This window comes from Gopherus evgoodei, chromosome 13 (assembly GCF_007399415.2).
Source record: "Gopherus evgoodei ecotype Sinaloan lineage chromosome 13, rGopEvg1_v1.p, whole genome shotgun sequence".
Taxonomy (NCBI): Eukaryota; Metazoa; Chordata; order Testudines; family Testudinidae; genus Gopherus; species Gopherus evgoodei.
Window position 1 is genome coordinate 11,784,583 of NC_044334.1, and position 14,353 is coordinate 11,798,935.

Here is a 14,353-nt window from a genome sequence, read left to right on the forward strand (position 1 = left end):
CCATTACAGCTTGGGATAAGAAGAGCAACGAACAGTAGAGAAGGGGGCCAATCCCTGTACCCATTGAAGTCAACTGCAAAATTTTAAATGGGAGCAGAACCAGAGCCTTGCTCTGTTATAGTTTGCAGGCTGATTTATTTAAGGCTTGATCTGATTGGGCAGTTGAGAAGGAGGGTTGTAGAGGCCTCCAATTTCTATACATTCTATAAGGAATGGAGAAAAGTTGGGCACAATTATGGCTCCCCTGCAGGAGTGCTCACTTCCTAGTCATGAGATTTGTTAGTTCTGCTAGGTGCAATGTGTCTATATCAGAATGCATACTCACAAATAAGAGGTTGTGGATTAGTAACTGAATGGGGTTTGGTATATAGAAAAAGTAGTTATGAGTGTATTTCTGATTTACTAGAGAATATATAATATCTATGGTGAAAGGACTGCTTCCTATGTTCTTAGTTTGAATTGTGTTAACATTTCATAAGAATGTGGCCTGCTTTTCTTTCCAACTTCTGTATTTGTCCTCATTTGAGCATCCCTGTGGCAAGAAACGTGAATATACAGTATTGTTAAGAGTGACCAACACACACTGTAGAAAAATAAGAGCTATTGACCAGCCAGGCAACCAGCTTAGCTTTTGTGCAAAATGTTGCTATATTTATTTGGAACTCAGGATCAGTGAGGTGTTAATTTAAAGACTATCTTATTTTCCAATCTGTTATAAGTCAAAAGCAAGTTTCATGCAAAACAGTTGTGATTTTGGGTAAGCTGCCTGGAAAACAACAATATAAGAAGATGACGGTGAATGAGAAAATCACAATAAAAATGCATGACCGTTTTTGAGTTATTATTATATAGCAACTGGAAAATGGGAAGAGCACTTTCCAAGAGCACTGGAAATTGGATATACAAATCCTGTTAACAATAATTCAAATTGTGCATCAAATACACACTGTTCTGAAAATACACCTCCTGCCTCCCATTCCCGTAATACCTCCATCTTGTTTATCTATATGCCAACTCTGCTCCCTCTTTACAGAATTAGTAATTATAATAAGTGTTTGGATGATAGAAAATGAGTGTGAATGAGTATGTGTGTGTGTGCACGTGTCCACCCTCACCAAATAAAGACATATTGGATTTCATATATTTGCTATAGGAAATCTGTTTGTGTCTGTGATAATTACATACCCACGTTCATTCCTCAGACCTACTATGTGTCCAGTGGTAGCAGACAATTCTGGAGCAAAGAAGTTCAATCTGAATGTTAAAACTAAACTGTTTGGTAAAATGAAATAGAATTGCAAGACCAGAAAGGACCTCGAAAGGTCATCTAGTCCTGTCCCCTGCATTCATGGCAGGACTAAGTATTATCTAGATCATCCCTGACAGGTGTTTGTCTAACCTGTTCTTGAAAATCTCCAATGATGGAGATTCCACAGTCTCCCCCAGCAGTCTCTTGCTGCAGCAGCCTGGAGTTGGGGGAGAGGTGCTTTTCCCCGGCTGCAGCAGCTCCAAGGCTGGGGCCTGGAGAGAGGTGCCCCTCCGCGGTCGAGGCAGCTCTGGGCATCTCTCCCTGCCTGCATGGCCTTTAATAGCCTGTTGCATGGCCGCGCAGTTTAGAGGAAACTTAGATTCCATTCCTCCAGCTCCATTTACCTGAGCTCTGCTAGATGGCTAAAGACTGGGCCCAGGCACAATCATCCAGAATCTGTGCTGCACCTTTCATCTGTGTTTCTAAGGGCTTGTCTCACTGATGAAATTTACTGGCATAATTATATCAGTTTAACTCTTCTTTTGGACAATCTTATCCTGGAAAAGGAATGTCCATACAAGGAGTTATACTGGTATAATTATGCCTATAAATTTCCTCATGTACACAACCCCTAAGCCGTGTTTGTGCCTCCGAAATTCTCAGCCTGCTCTAATTTGTCAGCCTTGCCCAGCTCCTGCAGGCTGCAGGGCCACCCAGAACACTGATAGCCAGAGCTCTCTGGCCACTCTCCCTCCTATGCCCAGCACGTCCCTTAATTGGGAGTTGTAAGACGTTCAGAGTAGCTCAGGAGGGAATCCCCAGGAGGCTATTCTAGCTTCTTGACTAGCAGTCCTTCACTCCAGAATCGACCTCAATGAGTATAGAATATAATCCTAGGTTCAGTAGCATTTTTGTAGATGTTAATGTTAATTATCAGATCTGAGGAACAGTTCTTTCACTGAAGTGGCCCCGAAAGCATTTATTTCTTGCTTCATTGCTCCACCTTCTGGCAGAATTGTATAATGCTTATTTTCCAAAAAACAGATGGCAGGGACACCTTTTAACCCACAAACTCTCCTCTTTCACACACACATATACTTACATCCCTAAACCATTACTTTAATATTTTACTTGTCTCTTCTGTCATGGTATTTTATTGTCCCTGTAATTGGTTTTAGTAGCATAGAAACAAAACCATTTATGAAGCCATGTCATCTGTAAAATGGAAATTTAGGGGGTAAAATAACCCAGATAATGTCATTTTCTTCTGAAAGATGTGCCTTCAGAGTTTTATCCTCTGATTTCAGCAGATGTTTTGCTGCATTGCTCACAAAGATTAAAATTGTAGTAGAACTGCCCAGTCACATACTTTTATGTTATGTTCATTTAGATGTTACATGGGCAGGGATGCAAAACCATGCTCAGAAGTGTCCCTAACCTCTGTTTGCCAGAAGCTGAGAATGGGCAACGAGGAACGATTACTTGATTACCTATAATGTTCATTCCCTCTGAAGCCCCTGGCATTGGCCAGTGTCAAAAGACAGGATACTGGGCTAGACTAACCATTGGTCTCAGTATAGCTGTTCTGATGCCATCACTAATACTCAAGCCTCACGTTCCGCACAAGATGCAAGGCAGTAGAGAACAGGGCCAGTATATGTATTAAGCTTTGATTTTAATTTAGAAAAATGGGGAAAAAGAGGATGCAACTCCACCGGAGTTTTTCATTTATGCCTCTGGTAAATCTGGCCCACATACTCTCCAAAATGATTGCTAGGCAGAAGAAATATCTGCCAGGATGGCATTATTATTTGATATAATAGGGTTAACTGTTAATTAGTAACACTAGCCATCTGATTAAACATTAATGGGGTTGATTAATAATTAAGTGGATGATCATTAAATAATAATACAAAGTAATTAATTTGATCAAATAATAATAACTCTGCATTGGGAGCTGCACCCAACAAGTAAATTAACACGTGGTTCCCACTTTCGGAACCCAAGTCCAGCTCTGCCCCTGGAAAGCCAACAGGCCAGAGCCTGCCGGCACCTCTCGGGACTCTCCGCTCCCTCGCCAGCCCCATTCGGAAATCTTCGGCAGCCTCGACTCTACCACTCCGTCGGGAAACTCTTCGGGCGCGGCCGCTAGCGCCTTTCGGAAATCTTCGGAAACGCGGGGCCGCTTTCGGCTCTCCGGGAGGCGGGCCCTCGCGGCGTCGCAGTCCAATCAGAGGCGAGCCCGCCTGCGGCTCCCTTGCAGCCACGCGCTGCTTTCACTGCACGAAGGTAGTGTCGCTTCACTTTCTCTGCGTGATGTGCACATTCGCTCGGGAAATGAATCCCCAGGCTCTGCCCTGCCAAGAGAGGAGATGAGCCCGACAGGTCCGGAGAAACCCCTCGCCCAGTTCGCGGAAGCGGCGCAGGCGGATTCAGCTGTCCTTAAGGAAGCGGCAGGAGGAGGTGGGGCAGCCGGCGGAGTGAGCCTCACTTTGCTCGCCCCAGTGAGGAGGCCGTGATAACCGTTGGGAGGGGCGGTGCGTGCTGCTGCTGCTTCTGGCCGCGTGAGGAGAAGTGGTGGGCAGGTACTGACAGTCATTCTCCCGCTGATAGCGAGGCGGGAGGAGCCTGCTTGGGGTTACCTGCCGCCTGCAGTCAGATGCCAGTGGGTCCCCTGCCTCGGTTGGGGCTTATGCACCCTAGTCCTGGAGAAATGGAGGCGGGTGGCTGCCTGAGCTGGGTGACGGGGAGAGGCCTAGGGCTGCGCAGCGGGGTGAGGAGCGGGTTGTAGGGAATGGGGTCTGGCAGTGCTAGCAAGCGCGGGGGGCACTGTGTTTACTGGGGGTAGAGCAAACAGGGAGGAGCCCGAGGTGGGGACGCGTGGGTCACTAGCCCTGTGGGTGAGGGGATGGCGAGTCCCCAGGGTTAAGTAGGGGTGGTACTGTGGGTGGGGAGCTCCCAGTGGGGAGGGGGCTGCTAGGGCTGGGGCAGGGGAGCTCCTGGCGGGGGAGGGGGGGCACTAGGGCTATGGCCTGCGGAGAGGGATTGGGGCCGGAACAGGCTGTGTGCTGCAGGGAAATTGGAGGGGACTGAAATGTAAATTAATTCTGTTCCAGAGGGGAGTATTCTTTTGCAAGGCTGCCTCTTCCAAGGATCTTCTGATACTAGGGATTGCTTCTCAGAGGGAGATTCTAAGCTGAACAAATAACTAATACAGGTCGGGTTACCATATTTCAACAGTCAAAAAAGAGGATTGGGAGGGGAGTCCTGCCCTAGCCCTGCCCTTCCCATTTCCTGCCCTCTGACTGCCCCTTTCAGAGGCTCCAACCTCCTGGCTCCTTGTCCCCTGACTGCCCCCTCCTGGGACCCCTGCCCCTAACTGCCCCCCAGGACCCAACCCCCTACCTAAGCCTCCCTGTTCCTTATCCCCTGGCTGCCCCCTCCTGAGACCCCCCTCTAACTGCTCTCAAAGGACCCTACTCCCCTATCTGTCCCTTGACTGCCCAGACCCTTATCCACACCCCTGCCCCTTGACTGCCCAGACCCTTATCCACACCCCTGCCCCCAGACAGACCCCCGGGACTCCCAGGCCTATCCTGTGGCACGTTGGGAACAGAGGAGGTGATCTGAAGCTGCAGGGGAGAAGAGGGGGGAAGCAGAGGCTCTGGCTGCCAGAGCCCCATGCGAGTGGCTCAGTCCAGCCGGCCGCCCTGTCAGTTGTGCTGAACTCTGTGGGGGGGGAGTCTGGAAACCTGAACGTTTTTAGATATTTACAAATTTTAACCCCAAAGGCTGGACATGTCTGGGAGAATCTGGACGAATGGTAACCCTAAATTACTAATACATTAGAATACTAGCAGACTGTGTTTATAAAGTGCCTGACTGCTATGATGATGGATGATATATTAGTTAATATCATGCTTTTTAAGGAGACTAATATGGGGCATTGCAGCTGCTCGGTTTAAAAAACACCTGGATTTGTAAGCCATTTTTCAGTAAGCCTGAAAATTATTTAAAAGTTATTTGTTGAGTACTGACTTACAATTGAGTAAAGTGTCTTATGCTGTCATATACTCCACTTCTTCTGTGAATTCTGGTATATAGACTATGCAGTTGCCAATTGAAAATTTTCTTTTCTATCCAAGCTTACAAATTCACAGTTACATATCATAAAGAGAACTAGGGCTGTTCAGTGTAACTTAGCCGTATATCACTCTTGGAAGCAGTTGGACGTGTTTGAGAAACCAGTCAAAATTCTGTGCAATGTTCCTTACTCAACCGTGCCAATTTCAGTCTTGCTCAGAAGTGCTTTGTTTGTTTTAACTTTTTTGCAAAATTTTAAAATGTTCTCTAACAGGTTTTTTTTTTGTTTTTTTGTTTTTTATGGGAGTAGTTTGCAGAAACTATCATCCGAGTTGCCTAAACCATAACTTTTCACACAAAATAAATAAAATCCATTGCTTATTGTTTAGACCAGGGATGGGCAACCTTCGGCCTGTGGCCCGCCAGGGTAAGCCCCCTGGCAGGCCAGGCCAGTTTGTTTACCTGCCGCGTCCACAGGTTTGGCCAATCGTGGCTCCCATTGGCTGCAATTTGCTGTTCCAGGCCAATGGAGGCTGCGAGAAGTCGCAGCCAGCACATCCCTTGTCCCACACTGCTTCCCGCAGCCCCCATTGGCCTGGAATGGCGAACTGTGGCCAATGGGAGTCGTGATTGGTCGAACCTGCAGACGCGGCAGGTGAACAAACCAGCCCGGCCCGGCAGGGGGCTTACTGCTGACCGAAGGTTGCCGATCCCTGGTTCAGATGCTTAAGCATGCATAACTTTACTTAGTCAGACTTAGTTGCAGTGATTTCAGTTCAGTCGTGTTGCTAAAATTACATGTGTTTAAATGTTTGTAGGATTGCATCAAAGCACAGCTGTATAATACATTACTGAGAATTCTGGCGGCTGCCATCACCTTAACTAAGGTAGGGATCCCCTTCGTGGCAACAGAAAATATCTTAAAAAAAAAAGTAGTGTAAAAAGGGCCCTAGAGCACAATGGCTGGGCTAATCTAGCTAAATTAATCTTTCTCTTATACTGAACAAGAGACCAAAAAAAACCAAAACAACCTCTGCTAAAAATTATAATATCATGAAAAAACTGAGGATTGTATCCTATAACTATAGCTGGTTTTTTTTTTTTTTTTTTTTAGAAAACACAATGACTGGAAGAGCTAGAGCTAGAGCGAGAGGAAGAGCTCGTGGCCAGCAAATGGCTGTACCTCCTGTAGGAGCAGCTTCTGTGAGTATTCATTTTTCAGATCCAGCGCATCTATATTTTTAAATATTAAAATTCAGAGTTGTCTGCTTCCCATATAGTTGTATATGTATGAAGGGCTTCATTTCAGATCAAACCTGTTTTTGCCTCACATGACTGATAAGCAAATGCACTGCCACAGTAAAGGTGGTATATTCCTTTAAAGCTTTGTGGGTGTAGTGCTTAACTTCATAGATAGGAATTGCTTTCCATGAGGACAGGTAGGCTCCCTCAGATGTCTGAGTTTGAGTGCTATATTCAGCAGTATATGGAACACAGAAGATGCTGCCTCCTGATGAGTTGGACTAAAATATATATACATGGTTATTCTAAACTGTGTTAGATATAAAAGGCTTCCTTTCTGCAGAGTCAATTACCTTTTTCCCTGTAGTTTTTGTGGTATTTTCTGTAGTATCTTTGGGGACCAGGAGTTGCATTTTATGTTCCTCAGATTGCAATAATTGCAGGAGCTTTTTTTTTAAAAGAGGACTTGGGGAGCAGCTTGAAGCCAGCTTCAGTTAACCAGTGATAGTTAGATACAGCACTGCTATATGCAGAATAATCATGCCATTTCTGTAGTGTTTTCCAAACTGAATGAGTAATTTTACTGAATAACTTTTTGGTAACTTAGGTTAATATGTCACTCTATATTAAATAACCATCATAGGAACTTGGCTGTGCAGTAGACAGTCTAGTGACTTCATTTGATAGTACAGGGTTTTTGTGATATCAGTGAGTGCTGTTCCTAAGTGTAGTGGACTTTGCAGGGTCAGCAGCCACCTAGCTATGTGCAGCCTAGACCTTTGCAACCTCAACCTCAACCACCACCACCATCAGAGGGAGAATTTGTTGGCCGTGGACGACAAAGAGGAGCTCCTATTGTTCCACAAGGTGAGATGGAGGGGATCAGGAAGTGAAGGTTATTGCCTACAGAACAAGTATTTAGAAGACTTAAAGATTTAACTAAGATAATTAAATATATATTCAGGATGGCATTTCTGATTGATTTTTCTTCAAAATCAGATTAATAACTAGTTAAATCTGAAGTATGGAATTTTCTGATGTGTTCTCATAATGGCACATTATTCCTCAGACAGCTTGAACTTTGATGGAGCTAGATAAAGAAAGCAAAGTTTATTGTTGAGTCCTGCTTATTCTACAGCCGGGCTCTAGTTATCTTTGCTGTCATAGAATTAATATTCCTGAGTGTATCTTTTTACTTTTGGCAAATGGTGGAGATTGAAAGCTCTGTATAAGAAGCTGTTTTTCAGAGCACATGGTTTTAATTGGTTTTGCCAGTTGAGAGTTTTTCATAGCATATCATATCAGGACTGGAAGGGACCTCAGGAGGTCATCTACTCCAGCCTCCTACTCAAAGCAAGACCAATCCCCAGACAGATTTTTGCCTCAGATCCCTAAATGGCCCCTTCAGGGATTGAATTTATAACCCTGGGTGTAGCAGGTCAATGCTCAAACCACTGATCTATTTCCTCCCTGCAGATTGGAATTTCTTGTGATTAGGAAATGGAATACAGTTGTAAAAAAATCTTGTTTTACCTGTTCCATTTTTTCTATCCTGAATTATTAGTAAATACTAGGGCTGTCAAACAGTTAAAAAATTAATCATGGTTAATCACAAGATTAAAAAAATAGTTGCAATTAATGTCATTTTTAATCGGTCTGGAGTAGCTTGGCTGGGGCGGCTCCATGGGGGAGGGGGAAGGAGCAGCAGTGGAGCAGGACAGCAGGGAGAGGGGCACCCCTGCCCTGGAGGCATGCAGCGGCACCACATGAGCATGGCACCCTGGGTGGTGGCCCCCTTGCCAACCCCTAAGGCTGGATCTGTCCTGCAGGGAGGGGATGGTGCAGGCGTTGTGTGGGGGAGTGGGGGTGCTGGGCTCCTCTCTCCCCCTGGCAGGTTTTTAACCAGCTCTACCAAATTGCTCTCATACTATGGGATAGGGTCATGAGGTGTGTGATTTAAAGCTTGTTAAAAATAAACCATTAATTTGTTTTGAGTTAATCACATGCGTTAACTGCCATTAATTGACTGCCTTAGTAAATACTTACATTAGGATAGTGTTTTAAGTGCACAAGTTACCATATGACTTTCTTTCAGCATTGCTTGGTTGAGGAGGAGGGTAGAAATGATGAAACACACTTCTAGAACCACTACAGTTTCTTCTCTTTGACAGCTTGCACGTGCAATTATAGTTGTAATAACTATACAAGTTAGATTGAAATCCTTTTAAAGTGTTACTGAATTTAGGAGTTAACACTTGATCTCTATATATGCCTCCAAAAGAGGTTGATGTAGCCAGTTTGATATCACTGCTCAAAGAGGTTCATGCTCTTCAGGTTCCAGATGTACGCTCATTCCCAGGAGATCTTAAGGTGTACTAGTACTACACAAAGCAGGCTTATTTTGCTGCGTACAGAAAGAAGAAAGTGGTAACACATTGGCTCCATATAGATACTGCATATGGACCTGGAAGTACAGCCAATCTAATAATGACCCATGAGCCTTCAGACAATTACACCACAAGATAAAGGAGTTCTTATAATAGTAGAATGGATCTACCTCAGTTCAGGGGGCCCCAGACACCTGCCATATTTCTCTGAATGAGTTTTGAGTTTATAGTATGAGTGCAGACATAATTTGAAAACTCAAGTTACAAGTAATTTTTTTTCTTTAAATATTTTGTTGAAATGCAATGGGTAACAGGAAAAAAATCTGAGAACCTAGTTTGAAATTTGGCATTTTTCACAACTGAAATTAAGTTGTAACAAATAGTACTAAATCCCAAATAAAATAATGAAGATGTTGAAAATTGGGATTTAAATTATATCTAGCTCTCTTCATTGCTATTTGAACTCTATGTAATACCTGTCTCAGTCTAACCCGTAGCCCTGTAATACTTTTAGAGTTACAGATTTTTTTTATAATGCCATTGTTCTGAGAGTTGAGGCAACCTTGAGGCTCTTTCAGATTGTGCTATGGCAACTGCACTGGCTTCTTCTGTTCAAGGTTCAGTTCTTAAAAGTCCTCAGCATTCTTTTGTTTGTATTTCACATTGTAATGGTTTAATAAACTGGTTAATTTTATCATGATTTATATTCATTTCCCCTCTCCCCAAAATTCCAGGACATGATATTTCAGTTGGTTTTCAGGAATTGTCGTTAGCAGATAGGGGTGGACGTCGCAGAGATTTCTATGACCTTGGGGTAAATACACGGCAAGCCATGGAACATGTTAAAGACTCAAAAACAGGTAAGTTAAAATTGTGGTTTCAAATATAAAATATGCTTGTAGAAATATAGCGTACTATTTACTATTGGCTTTGTCTCAACTGTTAAACTAGGATTATTTATATTTCAGTAGCGCCTAAAAGGCCAAATCAGGGACCAGGACTTCATTGTGTTAGGAATGCTGTAAAAGATGGGGGTAGAAATAGTAGAAAAAAGTGACCTTGCTCCAAAGGGTTTTAAATTTTAAGTGTTTCAGCAGGAACAAGACATTTTCATTTGAGGATACCTCTGTTGGTTCTATTCCATATTTTTGTTGCACATTTATTGAGGGTCTCTTTTAGCTAAAAACTTGACAGTCATTTATTGAAATTAAATCACCCCGACTTGCTTGTTTAGTTTTTCTCTTGATCCTCTACAAGTTGTAGTTTCAAGGGGGCTATCTAAAATGTGCTTCTCTCCCCTGGTAACTTCTGCAAACTTTTCCAGATTATTAAACTTCAGTTACGTGCAAGGGGTCACTTTTAGTATTCCTCTGCTACTAGTTAATAGGTGCATGTTGACTTGATATTCTTAACAAATCTAATTGTGCAGATTTCTTTCTAATGTTCAGTTTTGACCTGAATGGACTGTAATGTTTAAAGTTGACTATGCCCTGAATTGTCTGTTCATATTTGTAAGCATCCTTTACTTCTGGGGGAATTCTGTGCCACTGCCCACTCAAATAATTCATGTCCCCCACAGGTTCTTCTCCAACCCACTGCAGAAAATACATTCCACTGGGGAGGCACTGCTGTTACACCTTTTTGCTCACCAAAGACTGCTGTGGTGCCAAAAGAGGGGGCAGCTGGCTCTGTGGTGGAGCAGCGAGCAAGAGAGGGAGGGGACAGTTGGCTGCCTTCTTCACAGTGCCTTGTCTGCAGGGCCAGATGAGGAGGCACAGGATATGGGGAGGATGAACAGAGCGGGGCACACAAGACTGCTTGGGGGGTTAAAGACTGGGGTTCAGAAGGTCTAATGGGGTGGACAGACTGAAATGGGCATGGGAGCTAATGGGGTGACCGCATTGAGCCAGGGCCTGAATGGAAGTGGAGGTGCAGGAACACGTGGGGATGGGTAGAGGAGGGATGCAAGGATTAGGGTGAAGATCAGGGACACACAGAGACAGACACAAATGTGCCTGAGAGGCTAGGGGTCAGCCAGGATCTGCATGGGAGATGCTCCCTAACAATCCCCCCCCCCCCCCAAACGCCCCTCTCCCCCCTCCCCGAACCTGTTTCATCTTTATCCTGCCCACACCCAACAACCCTCCAGGTTCGATCCCAGGCTCCTTCCCAGGAATTACGTCCCTCTCCCTCAGCTCCTCTGTTACCCCTGACTCCCCCAAGCCTTTGCACTGCTTTTTCTTCTGTAAGAAGGCTTGGACAGGAATCTATACACTGGGGTCTCAAACATGCGACAGAGTTATTTGCTGCAGCCTGGCAAGCCCCCCCCCCCCGGGTCCTGTCCCGGAGTTATTTCCTGTGGCTGCCAAGCTCTCCCCACCCCCTCCCCCTGCATGCCACATTCTTGCTCCTCTGCCTACCCCCAGGCGCTTCCTGCTGCCAAACAACTGTTTGCCGGCACGCAGTGCTTTCCAGGAGGGAGTGGGGGAGGAGTGGGAGCGTGTGCTTAGGGAAGGAGGCCTGGCGTAAAAGTTCTTTAACCTTTATTGGGTCTTCAGAGAACACTTAAGACTTGCTTCTACAGGTCCCAATTTGTAAGAAATTCATACTCCAGATGTACACATTAAGAGTCCCAAATAAGTCTCCTTTGTGGAAAGAGCCATTGAAAACTGCCAGTTGGGTGGCTTGAGAAGGGTAAATTGCCGCGGTCATCCAAACCTAGGTTTTCAAAGCATTATTTAATTAGAGGATACATATGACAATTCTGCCTTAGCAAACAAAGCAGGTTGGGTAAGAGAGCTTCTGTTAGCTATGGACCCCTTCTTTCGTGGGTAACGTTAGGCAGTTGCAGACTGCACTGGTGGTCTAAATTTCCTCTTAGAAGCTGATTCTTGAAGGGGTTTACACAAGTGACAGAAACTGAACTACTAGTGGTGGTCTAATCTTGATTATATTGCGGGTTTTCCTCAAGCACTAGAGGAGCGTAAATAAATGGTACAGTATTGAAGGAAAATTGGGCTTGCCTTATTAATGAATCTGAGCGGACACTCAGTGAAATTGAAATGCAGCAACATATACTTCCTTACACATCAGTTTAATTTAAAGTGCATAGCTAATATGTGGTACTTACTGCCATGTTGTGTTGAGTCAGAGTTTAGTAAGTACAAAAATAAACTGGCATCTTGAGTAGATTAAAATATGCAGTTACACTGATAAACACTTGTGAAATAAGCCAACAACTAACTGCTTGGGGTAAGGAAGGGATGTCCACTATGGACAAGTTGTAATTGTTTACAGGAGCTCTAGCATCTTTCTCTGAAGCACCTACAGTCTACTTTAAGTGATGCAATACCAGACTGGATGCTGTTCTTATTCTATATGGCACTTCTGCAGTAGGTGATAGGATTATAGAATCTCTGGAAATTTGACACTAGGAGCCACCTGCTGGATGTGTCTAAAAGAGGACTTGCATGGTTTCCATAGTTTTTAGAGTTGAAACAGTTCAGAAAAAGTTTAAAAATTAAATTTTGGGGTGGATTGTCTCTATTTAAAAGTTGCAAAGTTGTTGAAATGCTGTACATTTGAAAAACTTAGTTTTATAACTAGCTTTTTTTTTTCATTTTAGGTACTTCAGGTACCACAATAAGATTAAGTACGAACCATTTTCGGTTGACATCTCGTCCACAATGGGCTTTATATCAATACCATATTGACTATAATCCTCAGATGGAAGCTCGGCGTCTTCGCTCAGCTTTACTTTTTCAGCATGAAGAGTTTATTGGGAGGACACATGCTTTTGATGGAACAATATTATTCTTACCAAAAAAACTAGAAAATAAGGTGTGTGTGTGTATGAAATGGTGCTAGATTCTATTTGAGTTTTATTCTTGCATAGTACTTTTTTTCTTTTTGGGTGAAACTCTATGAAATATGAGTAGGATTGCTATAAAATATGCAGCTTTTAATTAGGTTGAGTTTCCGAGAGTTAATTATTTGACTTGAAGTGTGGGAACTTGATGGGCTAATGAAACTCAAATCATACTAACCCGCACCCAAATTCTTCAGGCTCAAATAATCTTGTTTTCCTGCATGGAGATAATGGAGTTTGAAGGTACTGAACAAAAAGAGCATCTTGAAGTCTTAATACTGACTGCTCTGGTGCCAGTCCAGCCTACAAGCCTGGGCTTCTTGTAATAAGCAAAAAACTTGTGTACACTCAGCACCAAGCCACCTTCTTCTAAGCCCTCTGGGTATTGCCACCTCTTGGCTCAGTACAGCCACAGTGATGCCAATACTTCAGTTCTGTCCAGTCTGGCTTCAATACAGTCTGTCCACTCTCAGCTTTACTGGCACTGACTGTCCTGGTGCTCAAAGAACTGGTACTGACTGTGCCTTTGACTACTGTTTGTTACTGTCCCTGTCATTATTGATGTTTTCTCTCTGTACTGTTGATGCTATAGGCAGGTAGGGCAGCTAAGGATTTAATGACACCCTGACTCTCAGTTGCTTTCTTTCCCCTCAGCTTGGTGGGTGGTAGTCAGGAGTACTGGTACAGACTTTGGTGCATAAGTCACTCAGTATGGGAGAAATCGTCTGAGGTTATTCCTCTAGCTACTCCATCTGATACCACCCTGCCTTCACTAGATGATTATTCATTTTCATCTTCTGAGTCAGCCAGGAGCAGGGAGGAATCTCCATTACCATACTTGGGCTATAGACACTCCTCTCCGATAACTCCTTGATGGGATTCCAGGGTGGAGTTTTAACACTCTCTAGGCATAGATCTCATTCTAGGGATATTCTTCCAGGGAGTCCACGCTGCTGGCCTCTAGTGACATAGGCTGGCCAACCTACCTTGGCTTTATTGGGTACCCTGGGGCCTTTCCTGTCCCTACAGAACAACCTCAGCCACAGTTCAGGCATAGATGCCAACGTTTCCAAGCACTGGTGAGTGCTCCCGCCCCCTGCCCCGACTCCACCACGGCTCTGCTCTGCTCCTTCCCTCCCTGCCCATATTGGACTCCTTCCTCAAATCCCTTCCCTGGCCCTGCCTCTTCTCTGAGCGTGCTGCATCTCCCCCTTGTCTGCTGGAGCTGGGGGAGAAGTGGCACACTCAAGGGAGGAGGCAGAGGTGAGCTGGGGCAGAAGTGGGTAGGGCGCTGCTTTCCTCTGTGGGTTCTCCAGCCCTGGAACACCCACAGAGTCGGAGCCTGTGAGTTGAGACCTGGGTTGCCTCAACCTCAGCCTTCAAAGGAGGTTCTCTCCACTCAACTACCCTCAAAGCCTCCAGTTTCCAAAGTGCAGCCTGAGGAGGAGCTAGAAGATGACCAGCACAAGATGCAGCTGCATTTATCATCTTTGTCAGTGGATGAGGTAGTTGGGCTGATTGTAA

At 44.5% G+C, this 14,353-nt stretch overlaps 1 protein-coding gene across 4 annotated transcripts in view; it reads left to right on the top strand.

Moving 5' to 3' along the window:
* The first annotated feature begins 3,548 nt into the window (after window positions 1-3,548).
* Window positions 3,549-14,353, top strand: part of PIWIL1 (piwi like RNA-mediated gene silencing 1) — a 47,079-nt gene continuing 36,274 nt past the window's right edge. For 2 of the 4 annotated variants that reach the window (XM_030582935.1, XM_030582931.1), the window contains exons 1-6: window positions 4,383-4,466; window positions 6,151-6,219; window positions 6,447-6,535; window positions 7,318-7,441; window positions 9,696-9,821; window positions 12,587-12,801. In XM_030582935.1, the coding sequence (XP_030438795.1) occupies window positions 6,455-6,535; window positions 7,318-7,441; window positions 9,696-9,821; window positions 12,587-12,801 (546 nt within the window). In that variant the 5' untranslated portion in view covers window positions 4,383-4,466; window positions 6,151-6,219; window positions 6,447-6,454. Of the gene's footprint in view, window positions 3,835-3,936; window positions 4,023-4,382; window positions 4,467-6,150; window positions 6,220-6,446; window positions 6,536-7,317; window positions 7,442-9,695; window positions 9,822-12,586; window positions 12,802-14,353 lie in introns of those variants that run through there. The other 2 variants (XM_030582932.1, XM_030582933.1) reach the window with 2 other exon arrangements.